The following is a 20,905-nucleotide window of genomic DNA, read 5'->3' on the forward strand; positions in this document are numbered from 1 at the left end:
AAGACAAGTACCTAGTACGATGTCTAATTTTCAAAAGCTTAAGCTTAAGAAAACAACCAAGCATTATGTGTGGGATGAGCTATACCTGTGGAAATACGATTCCGATCAAATCATTCGCAGGTGCGTACCTAATTCTAAATTTCAACCTATTCTTACTTTTTGTCATACTTATGCATGTGGTGGTCACTTTGGTTCTAAACGTACCGCTTTCAAAATACTTGAAAGTGGATTTTATTGGCCTACCCTATTTGAGGATGCATATATTTTTTGTAAATCTTGTGATAGATGTCAACGAACTGGCAATCTAGGTGCTCGAAATCAAATCCCGCTCACACCAATTCTTGCTGGAGAAGTATTTGATGTGTGGGGAATTGATTTTATGAGTCCTTTTGTCAATTCTAATGGAAAATTTTATATACTTCTTGTTGTGGATTATGTTTCAAAATGGGTGGAAGCTAAAGCCACCCCTTACTAATGATTCTCAAGTTGTTTGTGAGTTTGTGAAGGAATATGTTTTTTCTAGACATGGTACACCAAGAGTGGTTATCAGTGACGGAGGCTCACATTTTCAGAAATCCTTCCATTCTCTACTCAAGAAGTACAACATAACACACAAGGTTGGTACGCCGTATCACCCACAAACTAGTGGGCAAGCCAAAATCTCGAACCGTGAGACTAAATCCATTCTTGAGAAAACCGTAAACACTACATATAAAGATTGGAGTTATAGGCTTAACGATGCACTTTAGGCGTATAGAACGGTGTACAAGACATCGATTGGTATTTCTCCATATCGGTTGGTTTATGGCAAAGCTTGTCATCTTCCAGTTGAACTTTAGCATAAGGCTTATTGGGCGATAAAGATGTGCAACATGGATTATGACAATGCGATGAAACAAAGGAAGTTACAACTTAACGAACTAGAGGATATACGTAATGATGCTTACGAGAGTTCTCGTATATACAAGGAAAAGACGAAACTTTTCCATGACAAGATGATTTCTCGGAAGAGTTGTGGGTCAAAAATTTCTTTTATTTTATTCTCGTCTTAAGCTATTTCCTGGTAAGCTAAGGTCCAGATGGATTGGACTGTATGTTGTTACTATGTTTATTCTCATGGCGCAGTTGATATAGCTAGTCTCAGGGATGGTAAAACTCTGAAAGTAAACGGCCATAGGTTGAAACCATACTACGAAAGCATAGCTTATCTGGATATGGATGTGCAAGAATTTCATGATTATCTCCCTATGGAGGAATAGCATAATTGGAATACCAAGTCGGGCTGAGGACAATAAACTAAGCGCTACATGAGAGGCAACCCATCAGTTTTGTATCTCTATCTCTTTTGTTTCTTAGTATTCTTAGTTTTTCATACCATATCTTGCATTCCCATATTAGATTTTACAAATTCCAATATCTATAATGAAAGTTTCGACGAATTCTCGTCAGAAAATTATGACTGTGGATTTGTCACGGAAATAGCTCCCGAGACTTCATACGGAGTCCACTTTGAGTGGTTGACCCCAAATTTTAAAGAGGACAGATTTACCTTTCTTTTTCAAAAATAAAATCTGAATTCGGAGTTTGTTAAGTTGGAGAGATTTTCCTAGACATTTGAGTTTCGGTATTTTTCCAGAACTTTTTCAGATTGCATGTATGTCAGTTTGGAGGCCATAAAAGTCAGACAGTTTATCGAAAAACTGTGCCCTTTTGACAAATTATAGAAAAGACGTAGGCGAACAACTTTTGTTTATGATGTTTTTGCTAGTTCCCTACCCATTGGTACAGTTTTTGAATTTTTCAGGGCTGTTATTTCAGAAATCAGAATGTTCGGTTTTGAACATTGAGGACAATGTTGAGTTTAAGTGTGGGGAAGCATTTAATATCATGATATATGCATATACACATAAAAAATAATACTCTTTGATTTCTTACATTCTTGAGACTTCATCTTTTGAAGTTAATTATAAGCTATTTAGGATGACACTCTAAACCTTTTTAGGTTGAAACAGTTCTTACGGCTATATATTGAGTTCCACTTTATAGTTCTACAATCCTTAAATATATACGTTCATAATTGAATGCGAAACTCAGATGCTAGAAATGGCATGGTAGTCGTTTGAAAGATTCATCATCGCAATTAATCATTACTGAATCACTTTCTTTTTATTTTTGCAGTTATATGTTTCTCTAAGTGATTTGGTGGGATCCCGATACTGCAATGGATGTTGTAGAAAGGTAATCATTGGTTGAGTTATATAAAAGCCCCATAGACAATCGTCTTACACTGATAAAGAGTGAGCCAAAAATAAAAATAAAAATAAGAAATATATATTAGGCTCCTCTTCATATATCGACATTAATAATAAAAAGATAGGATTCTCCCTATCTCCGTTGCCTAAACAAGAGTGGAGCGCAGGATCCATGAGAATTAATCATGTAGTCGATGAAATGAGTGAAACCTATCATCATTATTTAGCAAGTCAAAAAGACTATTGATGAGGTTCTCGACACTTGGATAACTGTATGTGTGAAACATTGTCCCTGTCTCCGTCGCCTAAACAAACGTGGAACGCAGGATCCAAGACAACTATCACATACTTGCTGATATAATTCTCCTCTTCATATATCGACATTAATGATAAGTGCATAATTCATATGATTTTAATGTCCATTCCATACTTGTTTTAGTTATTATTCTTGCATATTTTCATATTATTACTCTTGTTTTCTCTTATTTGTCTATATTATGTGAATCATCCAAAAAGGATCTACAAAGTTCGAGAAAGAGCTAAGAAGAGAAGTATTCCAAGTATCCAAGTGCCCAAGTCTAAGAGAAGTGGAAGAAGTGCGACGAAAAGGAGCAAAACACTCAAAATCAAGAGACATGCCAAATACCAAGCTTAACTCATTCAAATTCAGGATTTCTTATCACCATCTTGAAGATAATTGAAAGATGAAAAGAATGCAAAAAGAATGAGGTCATTCCAAGTTCGGGCGAAGAAGTTGTGGGCAAAACAAGATTTTTATCGAATACCGAAGACACGCAAGTATGAAAACGGGTATGAAAACAGACTTTCAGTGTGCAAACGGGTACGCATACTTATTCCCCTGGATTTTAACTGAAATTTAAGTATGCAAACGGGTATGCATACTGATGAAGGCCAAAACTCACAGTTAGGGTCGTTATTTCATATTTTCGGGTCGGGTTCTTGAACCGAACTAGATACTTGAAGGCCAAGCAATGTAAACCTATATAAAAAGGTATTAGTTCATGAATGATATAATATTAAGGGATCACGAAATTGTAAGTCTTGGAGAGGAGAAACTACACACGGAGCGAAAGTTAGGGTTTCAGAGCGATTTCTCTTTCGTAACGTTATCTCTTAACTTTTCTTATATGAATATCATGGATGTTTCCACATCCATGAGTAGCTAAACAACTATTTATTGAGGATGAATTCTAAGTTGTAAACAAGATTTGAGTTATTATATTAATCTACTTTTAAGTTCTTCATATGATTATCGCTTGATTATACTATATCGAATATTTATGATTGATTGATGGATTGTTTAGGTGGCCAACTAAATTGATTTGTTGATTTAATCTATTGCTAGTATTGAGTTAGGAGATAAGTAATCGTCGAATAACTTGTACACAAGTAGAGAACACGAGACCTTGCAGAGGGATTCTGTGGAGCGATTGTGTGTATAAACAACACTAAAAAGTGAACCTTGATCTAAGAGTCTAAATAGTAGGATCCACCTATAAATTCACAAAAGATAAAGCATTCGACCAAATTACACCTTGAGTGATCTACTACTAGGTGGTTTAGACGAATAGAATCTGGTAGGCGAGAACTTTCGTATCCAGTGATATAAGGAATTTAGGGGATAAAACTGATCTAGTTGTTATTCCACGGCTGGTGATAATCTATGATTAACGAAAAGTAGGAAAGTATAATAACTCACTGACGGTTTATTAACGAAGAAGGATTCCTCGATCACATGTCTCTATTGCTTACAACTTAATATTTTCAATTGTTTTTATTTACTTTATTCAAAATCTAAAACAAAACCCCCCTTTGTGACACTTTGACAACTAAAACTCACTGCTCTTCGTGGGAACGATCCTTGCTTCCATTATATTACCAATTAATTGCGTGAAAATAAGATTATTAATTTGATTGCACTTACGACATCCATCAATCAGAGAACAAGTTTTTGCTCTGCGAGGTTATGAGAAAGTTGTGTGTTAGCTTGGAGAAATAGAGGACCTATTTATAGCTGAATTCTCTAATCTCAGGTCGGTAAAGATAGGGATTGCTTACCGTGCGTAGCACTTCTGCCGTCTCTTCAGGAATAAATAAAGATAAACTAGGTTGAGTTTATCTCTTTATTCCACTGCCTTTACTCTCTTCTGCGGTGAGAAACAGGTCGGGTATTTCTCACACGTGTTGTAGACCGCCAGACCAAAACCCTAATTGATATTCTCCCCATTTGTGTGAAGTTGAGTCAGCCTTTGTGATGATGTGTTGAGAGAAAAAAATATTCTCTTTAGCCGAGTTGGCCAAGATAGAGACATATTCTTTGATTTGTGAGAATGACTAGGATGGGTCACGTGAAAAGACATGGAATGCGACAAAAATCGTGTGTAGAGTGTGAGAAAAGCTGAGGTTAAGCTCCCTCTCTCCATGGCCGATCACATATGTCACGTGGAGACCGTATCATTGCTTATGGGTCCCTTTGTTGAGCATGTGGAGCTCAAGGGAGCTTATCCACGTTTTTTTTGATAGACATGTACAGTTCATACCCAATTTACTAGCCGTGAGTGTGTTTGAGATGCTAAGTAGGCTTGACCCCTAGGTGAGGCTTGTGCTTGAGTCTTACGCCTGTATAAGACTCTTCAGACGAGCTGGCTCAGCCCGGATAAGGCCATCTGAGGCTTGGATGACGCGACTGAGACTCTCTAAGATTTAACCGCCGCGACTGAGGCCGTCTGAGACTTGGCTGACGCGACTGAGGCCGTCTGAGACTTAGGTGACGCGACTGAGTCTCTCCGAAGTCAGCGGCGACATGTCCGGGAGAGAAAGGAAAGCTTGCATGCCTAATAATGTCCCTGCGAGACTTCGGCTCACTTGTCTTTGACCAGCGTATCTTGCAGAGATTTGGTAGGAGTCAATTATGTCCGTGTTGTGGGGCCCACATAACCAGTGTATCTTGAAAGGATGTTCTAGGAGTCTGTCGAGAGGGGCCCGAGGCAGAATAACCAGCGTATCTCGCGAAAATGTCCCAGGAATTATTCGGAAGCCTCAATAAGTCGAGTCAGAGCCTAGAATAAACATGCCCAATATATTTCGCGATGATGTTCTAGGAATCAGTCCTCGTTAAGCCTTCGATCCCATGGCCCATACCTGTAAAACCACCTTCTTAAGCAGATAAAACCTTGGCATGATTGTGCCAAAAAAAAAAAAAAGAACAAAAGAACAAAAAAAGAAAATTGGACTAATCAGATGGTATAGCTGGTCAACCAATAACCAATCACCTTACCAACTTGCCCGACCCGTTTATTTGGTGCGAATCCTACGACTGTTACGCCCATACTCGTCACGCCGGAGAACTAAACCTTCAGAGCGCGAAATTAGCACCAATAAAGCCTTCCGGGAAATGTGTATACTTTTCTCGTTTACTACACCAAACCAGAACAAAGAACTTCTTTCCCCCAAACCCACTCCTGCTCTCAACGTTTCCAAGTGATCAGAACTAGGGTTTTAAGAAACCCACCTTATCTCGCTGTCTCCCACATTTCCTTAAATCATTATTATCAGTATCCTCAGCTCGTAACTGTATCAAAGTTTGTTAATGGTTCTTTTAAGTCAAGCATGACTAGATCTCGGGTAAGTCTCTGCTCATCTCTTAGTTTCGTTTCCCTTCTTCAATAGAAGTATCTCACTTTTTTAAATTGATACATATCTAGGTTACAATTGGATATTTGGTTTCAGTAAAGACCAATTTGGATGAGGAGGATGAATCAATCCCCAAGATAGAAATATTTGAGGGCATCAATTTTATTGGAAGAGATGATATGTCGGTCTCGGATAAACGAGTGAGCCGGAAACATATTAGTTTGAATGCCTCGCTTGATGGTTCTCTTGAAGTGACTGTGGTAAGTCCTACGAATATGTAATTAGATAAAAAGGTTTTGGCTTTATATCATTGTGTTTGAGAATGAGAATATACTTGTAGGAGGGAGGGAATCCAATTGCTATTAAGTTTGAGGATGGAAGGAAGAAATTGGTTTCTAAAGAGAGTGCCATACTTGTACATGGGGATATAGTAGAGTTGATTCCTGGGCATCACTTTTTCAAGTATGTGAAATCAGCTGTTAACGAAGTTACATTGTCTTTGGGTACTAGCAAAAGGTTTGACATGAAACCCGGTGAAGATGAAAATATAAATCTAAAGAGAAAGCGGCAAATCGATGAAGATGAAGCTCTTGCAAGAACTCTTCAGGTTTGTCCACATAAAGGGAATGTCAATTTTATGTCTTGTTACTGTTTGACCAACATGCCTTAGTGTTTCTTCAAAAATTCACTATTTTATGTAGGTTATTATGCATTGCAGTTTATGTGTTCTATGATCTGTTGTACAGGATGAGATGATAAGAGATGTCTCCTCTCCAAAAAGAAATATGGTGACAGGAAGTTCTAGTTACCCTATAAATCAGGGGCAGACCAGCTTCGACTCTCATGATGGTTCCGGAACTATTCGTCAGTTTGATGTTGCGAAGGATAAACTTCCTTTAGGTTTCCGACTTCTGCGAGTCAAAGGGCTGCCTTCATGGGCAAATTCCTCCACAGTTTCGATCCAAGATGTGATTCAGGTTCGTCCTAATTTTATTTATATTTGGTCCTTTGGTGGATGTTGTGTTTTGTGCCTTGATGCCAATCTCCTATGTAAAAGCTACAGTTATTCTTTTTGGCATAATACACAAACTAGGAACGCACAGGTACTTGTAAACTCAATTAGATATTTAAAAGCTTTTTAAGGACTGTGGGGTACACTGGGTATATAAGAACATAAAATCATCAGGAGAATAGGGAAAAACAACTCGAGAAATCCAATTCAAATCATATTTTCTTGAAAGGGTGATATGTTCAAAAGAAAGAATATATAAGAGTGACCAGAAGATAAAAACTCAGATGATGAGAGAATGATTTTACAAGAACCCAAATAAAATACTAGGAAACAAAGAAGAAATGTGATGAGGTTTATGAGTTTGTTGTTGTTGTGTCTTTGTCCTTTATTTTTGAAATAACTTGTTTAAAACTGATATTTCTGCTTGGATTAGTAGGGGAATGTGCTCGTGGCTGTTCTTTCAAATTATATGGTTGATATGGATTGGTTGATATCTGGTGAGTTGTCTGCAGTTGTCTGCCTTTATGTTTTCCCCTCATTTGACTACTGATATTATTGCTGCATTCATATCATGTGTGTAATCTGTGATGTGTTATGATCTAATTGTGGGAGAGGTTCATTGGTTGTAGCTTGCCCAACTCTCACAAGGATTCCCCGCGTGCTTGTAATTCATGGTGAAGGCGACGGGACAGTGTCTCATTTGCAGGTCCATTTGCTCATCAAGTTATACCATATGACTATTTCTTCATAATACTGTTACGATATATTAACTCTCTAACTCTTCGTTCTGTTCGACCAAAAAAAGGTAATTCAACTCATAATCATTTTGTCTCATCTGAATCTGTCAGAAGAACAAGCCTGCGAATTGGGTTCTGCACAAGCCTCCGCTGCCCATTTCATATGGTACGCACCATTCAAAGGCCATGTTCCTTGTCTATCCTAAAGGTGTGCGTGTTGCTATACACACTGCAAACTTGATACATGTTGACTGGAACAACAAAAGTCAAGGTTTATGGATGCAAGATTTTCCTTGGAAAGATCAAAATGACCAAAACAAAAGATGTGGATTTGAAAATGACTTGGTTGATTATCTCAGTGCGCTAAAGGTATGTTTTTTCTTCAAAGATGTATGTAGCCTTTAGATGGTCTACCTTAAACTTCTTATGCTAATAGTTCTCTAGAGCCTAGATTTTTATTTCACCGTTATTTTAAAAACATAATCAGTAATTGGAGCATCAATTATTCTGATGGTCTGCACAGCTTATGTTGTCTTTCTACAGTTTCAGCAAAAGTGGTGTTAATTAATGACATTTGAACATCTGCAGTGGCCTGAAATTGAAGTCAGTTTACCAGTCATCGGCAGTGTCAAGATCAATTCATCATTTTTCAGGAAGTTTGATTATAGCAGTGCGGCGGTATGTTAAAAAAACAGTATATTATGAAATCTTAATGTTCTACTTTCTTGCGAAGTCTCTTCCTCATTCTAATCCTTTCCCTTTCGTGTTTAATGTTTGGAAGCTCTTACGATCACCACGAGTACCATTTCTTCCTGTTCTTATTTCTTAATGTACATTTCAGGTTAGACTAATTGGATCAGTTCCTGGGTACCACACGGGTTCCAACCTGAAAAAATGGGGACACATGAAACTTCGTAGTGTTCTGCAGGACTGTGTTTTTGATAAAGAATTTCAGAAGTCCCCGCTCGTGTATCAGGTATAATTTGTTGAATTAAATGACAACTTAATATGTGTTTCACGACTGCGAGTCAGTGTGGTACCTTGGTCTCCACGCCTTGACATCAAATCCCTGGTGAACACGGAGACATTGATTGAAATATTTTGTCACAGTTTTCCTCTCTTGGTTCTTTGGATGAAAAGTGGATGGCCGAGTTAGCATCATCAATGTCATCGGGTTCCACTCATGATAAATTATCTCTGGGCCTCGGGAAAGAACTTATAGTTTGGCCTACAGTTGAAGATGTCAGGTGCTCTTTAGAGGTAATATCATTCTGCTCAAAGCAGGACTGTTCCAGTTTGGGGGAATTGAACAGTCAGTACTGACAAAGAAATTGTTAAATTCCCTTTTCATTATGTCACATCATGTAATTTTCTACTATCTACAGTGTTGTAACATATAGATTTTGATAATCTTTTCAATGTCCATTTATGAGCAATTTGCTATCTTCGCTTGGTTCTTTTTGTGACTCTGCACAGAATGTTTTCACTGTACCTGATTCTACTTTTTTATTTGCTACATTTTCAGGGCTATGCAGCTGGCAGTTGCATTCCGAGCCCACAAAAAAATGTGGAGAAAGATTTCTTGAAAAAGTATTGGGCCAAATGGAAGGCGGACCACAGTGGTCGCAGGTACTGCATTTATAACCCTTTTTAGAGTTAATATAAGTAATTTTCCTTTCGATATGGTCTACAGAAGCCTGCTGACAACTTACATCGATCAACGGTGTTTTTATAACCACCCAATGATTTTGTCAACATATTTCTGATGAATGTGGCATTCCATTGATTTTTCTTAAAATTGTTGGTGAACCTCATTCTTGTTCAATCTCGTGATGCACTAACATGTGTTTGGTTATCCAGTCGTGCAATGCCTCATATTAAGACGTATACCCGGTACAGTGGTCAAAACCTTGCGTAAGTATAACTTCTTACCTTGTCAGATTGTTACTACTTTGTTTAAGCATCATTTTTCTTTTTGTGGTCGTGAAAGTAACTTTATTCTTTTTTCCCCACACGAAAGTTGGTTTCTTCTGACCTCGGCAAATCTTAGTAAAGCTGCTTGGGGTGCACTCCAAAAGAAGGATTCTCAATTGATGATCCGATCTTATGAGGTATGTTTTCTTCAACTGCGTAGGCCAATTGATATATTTGAACATTTTCGATTCCTAAACATTGTTCATCAATTTTAATTGCTAAAATATGTATTTAACTGAAACCAGAAAATATGTAAGATTGACGTATTCATAATGACTGATGTTTCTTGGTGTCTATTCCATCCTTCGCAATAGCTGGGGGTGCTTTTCTTGCCTACATCTATAAATAAAGATTGCAGTTTTTCTTGTACAGATAATGGTGGTTCCACAGAGGTAATGTGTTTTGTCATCCAAATATGTATACGTCAAGCTGTTTGCTTTCCACTATCTACAATAATAATCAGATAAATTTGTATATCAGGTTAAGTGTGAATCTTCAAAAAATGGTGAAGATTGCCAGATGAAACTGGTAACTCTGTGTTGGAAAGGAAGCAAGAATACAGATTCATCATCTGAAGTTGTAACGCTGCCAGTTCCCTATGAACTACCTCCACAGCCATATTCCTCTCAAGGTCAGCAATCTTTCTACCAGAAACTACTGAATTTCTTACTTCTGTTAGATACATTTCACATCACAACATAAAATGTATTTTACCCCATCTTCAATTTATTTTCCATTTCTTCAGATGTTCCTTGGTCATGGGATAAACGGTACTTCAAGAAAGATGTCCATGGTCAGGTCTGGGCTAGATGAGTGTGAGTGCAGTAGATCAAAGGAGGTCTGCTGAATTGTAATTTTAACAAACACTTTGCATTTCTAGGTTGTAACAAATATCATTTTCAGAAAAAAGGCAAATACTCGTGCTTGCAGACTGTTTGATTCTGCATCATGAACTTATTAAGAAGTCCCGAGCTCTTTTGATATTTGCTTAGTGGAAGTGAATCGTGCTTCCAGAAAATCATTCTGCTTATATTTCAATTAATAAAACTTAAAGTTGAAGAAGTTATTGTGGGCGTCTCCTTATAAGTACTAGTTTCAGAAGGAGTCCTGCTTTTGCTCTCCTATGACTTGTTATTCTTGTTTTTTTCAACGACCGCGTAAATCCAAATCCATGTTTATTTTGGATACCCGGTCAGGTAAAACTTTCCACTTTCCTGTTAACAGTCGGACTTCAAAAATGATACGAGGAAAACTTCAAAAATCAACGACGCAACTGAAACTATAGTAATTCCTCAACTTGGAATTAATAAAATATAAGAAGTTAGGAAAAGTACAAGCCTCACCACAGTATAAATGTGTAAAGGAAACCAACCAAATGAAGATGTCAAGCATGAGTTCCTCCACCATAACAGAATGATGATTTCCAGAATGAACAGAAAGGCAAAAATGGTAACCCTCTTCATTGAATTTGAATGACTCCTATGCATTTTAATTCATACAATTCTGTTTCTTCGACTTACAACAAGGTGTAGAATTAGTTATTGCAATTCTGCAAAATTATTTAATCTTTGAAGTTTCTTTTTACAGACTGAAAAGTCACTGGAGATATTTGACGTTTTCATTTCTTGGGGAAGGACCATGAATGTCACTATCATCACAAGAAACGGCGAATTCACGATGGAGATTGGTTTCAGCGAGTCTGTTCTTGAAATAAAACGGCGAATCGAACAAGGCTTGGGTATTGAAGTATCTACACAAATTCTAACAGTATACGGGTTGGAACTAATTGATGGACTTGATATGGGAGATTATCCAATTATTGTGGAAGGAACAAGGATTGATCTTAACATCATGAAAAAAGAACTTGTTATCGAAATTGATCCTAATAGAATACAAATTGTTCTTACGATATCAAAACGGAAAACAATAATTGAAGTTGATAGAACTGAAACAGTTGCAAGTTTGAAAGAGAAAATCCATGGAATTGACGGAAGTCCCATCAAAAGAACAGTACTTAGCTTTAGTGGAATCGAGATGAATGAAAACTATCGAAGTTTATGCGAGTATGGGATATGCCAAGGATCTGAAGTGTCCGTGTTTTATAGAAATGTGAATCACCCAACAAGAAGCGATCAACCTTCGGCGAGAAGATTGAGTTTGGTAGTTCAGACAACCTCTGTACTTAATTCCGCCAGAATTCCTTTGGAAATGTTCGAATCAAATACAACTAGAGAGATTAGACGGGTTTTATTAGATGGAAAAGTTCTTCCTCAGGATGACTATTTTTTCATTCACAAACAGAGAATCATGCAGGACGACTGTAGTCTCCGTTGGCATGGTGTTGAGGATGGGGATTTTTTGTACGTTTTTAAAGGAACTGTTAGCCGTGAATACTGAACTCGTGCTTATTCGAGCTTCCATTTGACCAAATAAGCTTGGAGGAAAGGGCCAGCAGATATTAATTAGTTTGACTTCGAAACTACTATATATGTAATGTTTTTTTCTCAAGATTTTTACCGTGGTTTAGCTAAAACATCATTCGGTTCGGTCCTATTGAGTTACCGTGATATACAAGTACTTGTTAAGTATAACTTATAGAATTTCCTTTCAATAGATTTTTTTGTATCTTAGGAAATCCTGTAAACTAGGAATTGTTTGTATCTTAGGAAACCCTGTCGTGTATATATACACAGTTCGATCTTGATGTATGACAATCGACTTCTCTTAATAATAATACTATTCCCCTTTAGTACTTCTTCTCTTCTCCTAGTTCTAAACCTAACAAAACCAAGTTCTGTCTTGGTATCATCCTGGTTAAGATCAACCATGTCTTCCGCAGCCTCTTCCGTCTCTATAGTCTCTACTATTCTTCCCTCGTCTCAATCAATGATGGCATCGTCTGTTTTTCACAACCCCATCATATCATAACCGTAAAACTCGATGAAACCAATTACTCTCTTTGGCGTGCACAATTTTTACCCTATCTTAAGGGATATGAACTCGATGGCTATGTTAATGGAGACAAGCCCTGTCCTGCTGCTACTCTTGCAGATGAAATTTCTAATCCTGAGTTTGCTCCATGGGTAAACCAGGATAAGATTCTTCTTGGCTGGATTTTTTCTTCCCTCACCCCTGCTGTCCTTCGTCATGTTCACCGTCTCAAAACTTCCGCAGAAGTCTGGTCTTCCCTCGAATCTCTTTATGCCTCAAAGTCAGATGCACATATACACCATCTCCAGTGTGAACTCCGGGCATTGAAAAAGGGATCTCTCTCCATTAGAGCTTATATTGATCGTGCTAGAGATCTTGCTGACAGTCTTGCTGCTGCTGACACCACTGTCTCCAATTCTGAACTTCGTCATTGCATTCTCGCTGGTCTTGATCCTTCCTATGATGCTATTGTAACATCCCTTACAACTTCCATGGGCACTATGAATCTTGAAGAATTTGTCACCTACTTACTCACCTTTGAGTTGCAAATGGATCAACAAACTAAGCTCCAGAACTCCCAACCAGTCGCTGCTGCCTCTTCGAGATCTTCTTCAGCCGCTGGAATCTTGCCAAAGCCTAGCACTAGCAGTCGACACGTCTTACCCTGTCAGATGTGTGACAAGCTTGGTCATCTCGCTCCTTTCTGTTGGAAGCGTTTTGATCGCAACTGGCGTCCTCCACCTCCTCGTCGACAGTCTTCCCAACCATCGTCTGCTCCTCGTGCCTATGCTGCTGAAGCTCAGAGATCATCCTTGAGCCCTTGGATACCCGACAATGGAGCTACCGATCACATCACCCATGATTTTGCTAGGCTTCACCCTTACTCAGAGTACACGGGCCTGATCATATAAAGATGGGTAATGGTTCTTCCATTCCAATCTCCCACGTTGGTACCTCTATCTTAGGTACTCCTGAACGTAAGTTATACCTTAAAAATAATTTGTTTGCTCCTCAAATATCTCATAATCTGTTATCAGTTTCCCGTCTTACCACTGATAATGATGTATTATTTGAATTTCATCCCGAGTTTTATCTTGTGAAGGATCGATGCACGAGGAAGGTGCTTCTGCGCGACAATAGGGTTGGTGGTCTCTATGTTCTCGACGATTCTGCGAAAAGTCTTATTGGTGAACGTGCTAGTGTCCAAGAATGACACTCTAGATTAGGACATCCCATGATGCGAACTGCGCGTCATGTTATATCTAAGTTTTCTGTTCCTGTTTCTAGTCAAACAGTTAGTTTTTGCTCTTCTTGTCATGAACATCGCAGTCATAAACTGCCTTTTTCTTCTAGTACAACTGTTTATTTGAATCCTCTTGATTTGATTGTCTCGGATGTTTGGGGTCCATTTCATATAGTTTCGAATGATGGTTATCGATATTATATAATTTTCATTGATGCATATTCTCGATTTACATGGATGTTTCCTATCTCTCATAAATCAGATGTCTACTATATTTTTCTTGTTTTTCAAAAACACGTTGAGAATCTCTTTGATCGAAAAATTAAAAAATTTCAGTCAGATAATGCTGCTGAGTATCGTAAATTAACTCCATATCTTCAGCAACATGGAATTTTTCATCGTTTCTCTTTCCCACACACATCTGAACAAAATGGCTTGGTTGAACGTAGGCATCGCCATATACGAGAAACTGGTCAAACTCTATTGTCTATGGCCTCAGTACCATCATCTTTTTGGTATGATGCATTTTTTACAGCGTGTTATTTGATGAATCGGGTACCTTCGTCTGCTCTTGACAAAAAATCTCCATATGAAGTATTGTTTGGCTCATCACCTGATTATACTTCTTTTCGAATTTTTGGATGTCTTTGTTTTCCTCATCTTCGTCCTTATCGATATCACAAGATGGATTCTTCTTCTTCTCCTTGTGTCTTTATTGGCTATAGTCCACAACATAAGGGTTACAAATGTCTTCATATTCCCACTGGTTGCATATATGTAAGCCGGCACGTAGTTTTCGACGAGACCACTTTTCCCTTTGCGACACATACATCATCTCCAGCATCTCCTTCCTCTGACAAGGTAACATCTTTTCCCATGCATATTATCTCCACTCTCCGTGTTGGTGTTAATTTCCCGCCGGCGCCATCAAGAGTACAAACTTCATCCAACAGAGATATTACTCTGGAGTTACACCCTGCGTATTTTCCACAACAAGATGTATTGTCGTCTACTGCACTGCCTGTTATGCCAACACCGTATGAAGTAGTTCCAGCTACCTCCCAGCCGAGTGATATTTCTCTACAGCAAGATGTACAGCCGTCCACTGTACCTGTCAATCCATCTTCTACTACAGAACAACCGTCCACTACTACAACTCAGTCATCCACTGCCCCATCTCATCCAATGGTTACTCGGGCTAAAGATGGTATTTTTAAGCCCAATACTTCTAAGTATTCTCTTATTTGTGATTCCCTCATTGAACCGACATGATTTTCTCAAGCTCAGGCGGATCCTAATTGGCGTCAAGCGTCCGATGATGAGTATAATTCTTTGCTTCAAAATGGTACGTGGATTTATGTTCCTTATGATCCTTCTATGAATTTGATTGGTTGTAAATGGGTTTACCGAATAACACGTGATGCTAATGGTAAGATTGTACGATACAAAACTCGTCTAGTGGCTAAAGGGTATAATCAACAAGCAGGTGTGGATTACAGCGAAACGTATAGTCCAGTTGTCAAGCCATGTACCATTCATATCATTATTACTATAGCCTTATCACATAATTGGGAAATAAATTAGTTGGATGTTCAAAATGCGTTTTTGCATGGAAATCTTGAGGAAGAAGTTTATATGAAACAACCACCGGGATACACTGATTCTAAATTTCCCAATCATGTTCGTAAACTTCAAAAATATCTTTATGGACTTAAACAGGCACCACGGGCATGGTATCATAGGCTAAGCAATTTTTTGCTACAGTTAGGGTTCGTTACTTCCAAGTGTGATTCTTCGTTGTTCATTCGTCGAGATGCAAAAGGTATTATCTTCTTACTTGTTTATGTTGACGACATAATCCTAACCGGTTCGAATACTACAAGTTTGGAGTTAATTCGAACTTCTTTGCAACGAGAATTTTCTATCAAGGATCTCGGTTCGTTGTCTTATTTTCTGGGAATTGAAGCTACTCGCACTTCCTCTGGTATATTTCTAACACAAAAACGATATGCTCATGATCTTCTTATTCGGGCTAAAATGGATGGAGTCAAACCAATCCAAACTCCACTGAGTACTAGTGGTGATATGTCATCTGATCGTAGCATATTATTAAAGGATGCCACAGAATATCGTAGTATTGTGGGAGCATTACAATATTTGACGTTCACTCGTCCGGATTTATCTTATGATGTGAATAAAGTTTGTCAATTTATGCATGCTCCAACTGAATTTCATTGGACTTTAGTTAAACGCATACCACGATATCTTAAACAAACTTCTACGTATGAAATTTTTATTAAACCAGCAAATGCTTTACAATTGTCCTTCTCTGCCTACACGGACTCTGATTGGGCTGGTTCATTGGAAGATCGTCGTTCCACAAGTGGATATTGTATTTATTTGGGTGGTAACATTGTATCTTGGAGTGCTCGAAAACAACGAACTGTCTCTCGTTCCAGTACTGAAGTTGAGTATAGGGGTCTTGCTATTGCTACTGCTGAAATTATGTGGATTCAATCCCTTCTTTCAGAACTTCAGATCTCTACTACATTTCCACCTGTTTTATGGTGTGACAATCTTGGTGCTACCTATCTTACAGTGAATCCAGTTTTCCATGCACGTACTAAGCATATCGAGATCGATTATCATTTTGTTCGGGATCAAGTTGCCTCTAAGCAGCTAGATGTTCGATTCATTTCTTCCAAAGATCAAATTGCCCATATCTTCACCAAACCACTTCCTAAAGATCGTTTTGCTCTTTTACGATCCAAGCTCACGGTTCGTGATGACTTGTTATGCTTGCGGGAGGGTATTGAGTTAACGTGATATACAAGTACTTGTTATGTATAACTTGTTTCCTTTCAATAGATTTCTTGTATCTTAGGAAATCCTGTAAACTAGGAATTGTTTGTATCTTAGAAAACCCTGTCGTGTATATATACACAGTTCGGTCTTGATGTATGACAATCGACTTCTTTTAATAATAATACTATTCCCCTTGAGTACTTCTTCTCTTCTCCTAGTTCTAAACCTAACAAAACCAAGTTCTGTCTGGTCCATTCTGCCTTCTTTCTTACACTACGAGGAAACTTCTTCTTTTCTTCTAAAAACCCAAAGCACATTCACCCGTGAGCAGTTCAAAACACCTTCTTTTTTTTGGCGGCTTGCCTATCGACGACCAAATAAGATTTTAAGTACAGGTTAATGACAGACTGACAAAATAACCCAAACATTTAGTTTTACTCTCTCTTCTTCTTTTTTTTTTCCGATCGAAAACACTGTTAATAAAACTGTTAGGCTAAAATCTTAAAGAAATGACGATTGAAAATGTTATAGCGCATGGAAACTGGATGCACCGTATCTTGTAAATCCATTTATTTTCTATATCAATCAAAAGAAAATGTTTCGCCTAAATATATTTTTGTACATGGTCAGCATTTCTTGCAGTATCACTATCATCTTCAGTAAAATCTAAACACATGCATGTTAAAGCCCTCCATAGAACTTCATTAGCGGTCGATGATCTTTAGAGGAAATTGATTTAGAGAGGTGGAGGTTTTGAGCGGAGCAGATGTTGTTGGATTCCTAGGAATGTATTGATCTTGAGTAGGACCATACAAGAAAAGAGCATCCGGTAAAGTGAAAAGTAAATGGCTGTTATCATTATCACGGGAACTTTTTTCGTCACCATTTTCTACATCTACCGATGGGGGTGAAGTAAAACAAATATGAATAAGGGAGCCATCTCTAATTCCATACTCAAACAGTGAAGCTCCACCATTTATCAACAGTTTTAGTAACTGCACATGATCATGATTAGTTATCATTACGAAAATGATGAGTCGATCTATCGGAAGTTTCTGTTGGATCCCAATAATTTGCTTTAGATCTTCAACTGTTGCATTTTCGTGAACATCTACATAAAATAAACTTCCTGTTACTATCTCCGCCACTAATCTCATCGTCATCTTCGATACCTACATATCTAGAGGAAGAGTAAATCACAGCACAAGGAGAAAAAGAAGAGCAAGCCGATAAAATAAAACTCTGCAATACACTTATATAATGTTGGAGCGGGAGAAAGATGTATAAAGAGATGATCATGTTGGCTGCATTCATGGGCGATTTATTAGTTTTTATGAACTTGGGTATAAAGTGTGTGAATATATATACACGAAACATGCTCTTTTTCAATTTAACCAAGTATTTAGGATCTCATTTATAAATTGGATTTACTCTGCATGCATCGATTAAGAAGAATCTGTCGGTGTCAAAAGCAAGAAACAATCGAAGTATGGATTGTGCAACAAAATTTGGAAGTTCAGAGGGTTTCCACGAAAAACAATAACAAATCTAAGATTTTACCAGAACAACGTCAACAAATTTTTGAAGTTACTTTGGAGAGTCCCCAGGGCCAGAGTGACCTAATCCAGGGGTGGCGGTACTCTCCTTTGGGGAGGGTCGGTTTTCTTACTCGGTCCTGGAGTCTGTTAAAAACTTTAACAAAGAGCGGCCCCTACTAGTCCAAGCGTTATCTGTTTTTCGCATTTTCTTTATATAGAGATTATTAGGCCAAGCACAATGGTTATGCATTTTCCTTAGCTATAGCTCAATTGGAGCTAAGCGAAATGCGTACGAAGGTGCATCTCATTATGAACGAGGGGCATCGTTTAACTTAACTACACCGAAATTCAGTTTTTGTGTAAATAGTATAAAACGGAAACACAGTTTTCGTGTGGGTCAATGCGTTGACCTTGACCAAACGTTTCGAGAGTATAAACTCTCAGGAAAAATATGGATTTTCGTTCTTCTTCTTCACTCACTCTTTTCTTTCTCTCTCAACCCTCTCAATCTTTTATTACCGCCTTTTGATTTTGACGGTGATTTTGTTTGAATCGTTGGTTGAAATTAAAAGGTGGATGTATTGCATGTTTGAATTTCAAATTTCATCCACTAAATCACAAAAGTAAGTCATCTTTACTCTAGCATTTGTAGTGAAATTTTATTTTGGTTTTCATGAAATTCTTGATATTAGGTTGATTTGTTATGTTATATATAAGTCAAAATGGGACATAGATGTAGCTAAAAAACCATGATTATTACTTTTCTTGTGATGAATTGGTGATTAAAATTGAATGAAATGGTTATTGTATTGGTATGTTGATTGTTAATTGTTTATTAAACCAAATTCATGATGATTTTTGTGATGCCAAGTGTTGGAATGTGATTATGTATGTGTGTTGTAGGATTAGATGTATTCAGAACATTTTCATGGGACTATGCATTTTACAAATCTAGTTTCTTCGCCGGATAATGATGAGCATAAGTTAAAAGGCCCCAAGGGATGAGTGACATAAGGAGATATCGAGGTAGCACAGTCAACGTTAGTGAGTTGTATGCCGCTATTTGTAAAAATCCTTTAGCTAGAGAAATTGTCGACAATTTTGGGTTTGGATCAATGTTTCGAATACGTTACTCAAAACTTAACGACTCGGCTCTAACTAGTGGTATATTCGAGAGATATTGGCATACCACCAATACATTTCATTACCCTAGTTTTGAAATACGGTTTACATCATTATACTTCACACAACTATCAGGAATTCTCATTGGCCAAATAACCCCCATATGTTTGTAACAAACATTGAGTGTGTAGATGGTGGATTTTCGACAAGGGCTAAAATCGTAAACTCATAATTATACGAAGCTCTGATCCAGTAATCAGACGTGAGTATCGAGACACAGGTCTCTCATCGAATTCTCAACGGAGAATACTTTCTCTCAGAGTACATGTAGATATGTAGTCTCACGACTGGACAACGACATATCTCATTAATACTGAATACTTTCAGTGATTAATTCTATATAGTATCACGAGATGGACGGCTCCTAGACAGCTTGCTCTGCTAGTATAGAGCGATAACGTCTTCAGGAACAAACAACGAGTTTACCCTGACTATATAAAGGATATGACTTACCGACAAGCTCATATCGGGATAATTGATGCTCTTAGACAGCTTTCTCTGCTAGTATAGATCCACAAAGTTAATTATTCCTAATTACAATTGCTCCTATTCCATGGTCGAATCCACGACTGGTCCCACGGAGTGGCAATAAACAATTATTCTGATTCTATGATCGAATCCACGACTTGATCTCATAGAATATCAATAACTATATTATCTCATTACTCCGATTTCATGATCAAATCCACAACTGGTCTCATAAATGGTAATAGATAAATCTTAATTACTCCGATTCTATGATTGAATCTACGATCCCATGGAATGGTAATGCTCACTTTATTATTTTGAATTCATAGCCGAATCCTCAGCTGATCCTATGAATTAATAATAAACATCTTATTACTCAGTTTTGTGAATTATTCTCCACTGAATTCCACAATTAGTAATAAATAATCAACAACCGGGCGTCTGAGCTACCTCTAAGTAAGCCCTGATTCAAATGGTGAAGGTGTATTCAACGACGATACACTAACAGTCACCGCACGAACGAGTATTTCAAAAATACAACGAAACGATGAACCTATGCAAAATAGAGAAAAAAATAATAAATAATTAAAAATATTGACCAGGGTGCTGGGAGCACGAACACACGACCGACCGACCGTGTCATGGTCAATCCCACGCCAGTTTTATATTTTTAATGCATTTTTATTATTTTCCATTATTTGATGAAAATTCTCTCATTTTATCAAATCTCCTTCGTCTCGAGGAAACTCCTCGGTTTCATGGTACTTCCATAAATCCATAAAAAATAATATAAAATTAAGGAAAAGAGTGTGGGGCGTGACCATTGGCCAACCGGCCATGCCTTGGTCCCAACCGGCCCCACACCCCACAATTCCTTATTATTTTATTATTATTATTATTTCTCTAATTTCATGAAAAAACTCCTTGATTTCATGGTATTTTATACAAATCATCAAATAATAATAATAAAATAAATTATGAAAACTTGTGGGACCGGGCCTTGGCCGGCCGGCCATGCCCTAACCGGTCCCACACGCCCCTTTGTTTTATTATTTTATTATTAGTTTTCCTTGAATTCATCAAATTCCTTGATTTCATGGTATTTCTCT

General features: G+C 37.8%; 2 protein-coding genes across 3 annotated transcripts; both read left to right on the top strand.

Moving 5' to 3' along the window:
• Window positions 1-5,616: 5,616 nt before the first annotated feature.
• Window positions 5,617-10,614, top strand: LOC113304430 (tyrosyl-DNA phosphodiesterase 1-like). 2 transcript variants are annotated; one of them, XM_026553539.1, is made up of 16 exons: window positions 5,617-5,897; window positions 5,978-6,166; window positions 6,247-6,513; window positions 6,653-6,883; window positions 7,355-7,415; window positions 7,548-7,624; window positions 7,767-8,024; window positions 8,244-8,333; window positions 8,497-8,631; window positions 8,766-8,915; window positions 9,181-9,284; window positions 9,516-9,569; window positions 9,676-9,766; window positions 9,944-10,021; window positions 10,110-10,260; window positions 10,375-10,614. In XM_026553539.1, exons 1-16 carry the CDS (start codon window positions 5,883-5,885, stop codon window positions 10,440-10,442), a joined length of 2,019 nt encoding a protein of 672 aa, XP_026409324.1. In that variant the 5' UTR covers window positions 5,617-5,882; the 3' UTR covers window positions 10,443-10,614. The 2 variants fall into 2 exon arrangements, with proteins under 2 accessions (XP_026409324.1, XP_026409335.1); XM_026553550.1 differs by having other exon boundaries at window positions 6,003-6,166.
• A 346-nt stretch (window positions 10,615-10,960) lies between these two features.
• On the top strand, window positions 10,961-12,164 carry LOC113333492. The gene is made up of 2 exons (XM_026579949.1): window positions 10,961-11,078; window positions 11,217-12,164. The coding sequence occupies exons 1-2, from the start codon at window positions 10,983-10,985 to the stop codon at window positions 12,024-12,026; spliced, it is 906 nt and encodes a 301-aa protein (XP_026435734.1). The 5' UTR covers window positions 10,961-10,982; the 3' UTR covers window positions 12,027-12,164.
• Window positions 12,165-20,905: the final 8,741 nt, after the last annotated feature.

The sequence above is a fragment of the Papaver somniferum genome, chromosome 1 (genome assembly GCF_003573695.1).
Source record: "Papaver somniferum cultivar HN1 chromosome 1, ASM357369v1, whole genome shotgun sequence".
Classification (NCBI taxonomy): Eukaryota; Viridiplantae; Streptophyta; class Magnoliopsida; order Ranunculales; family Papaveraceae; genus Papaver; species Papaver somniferum.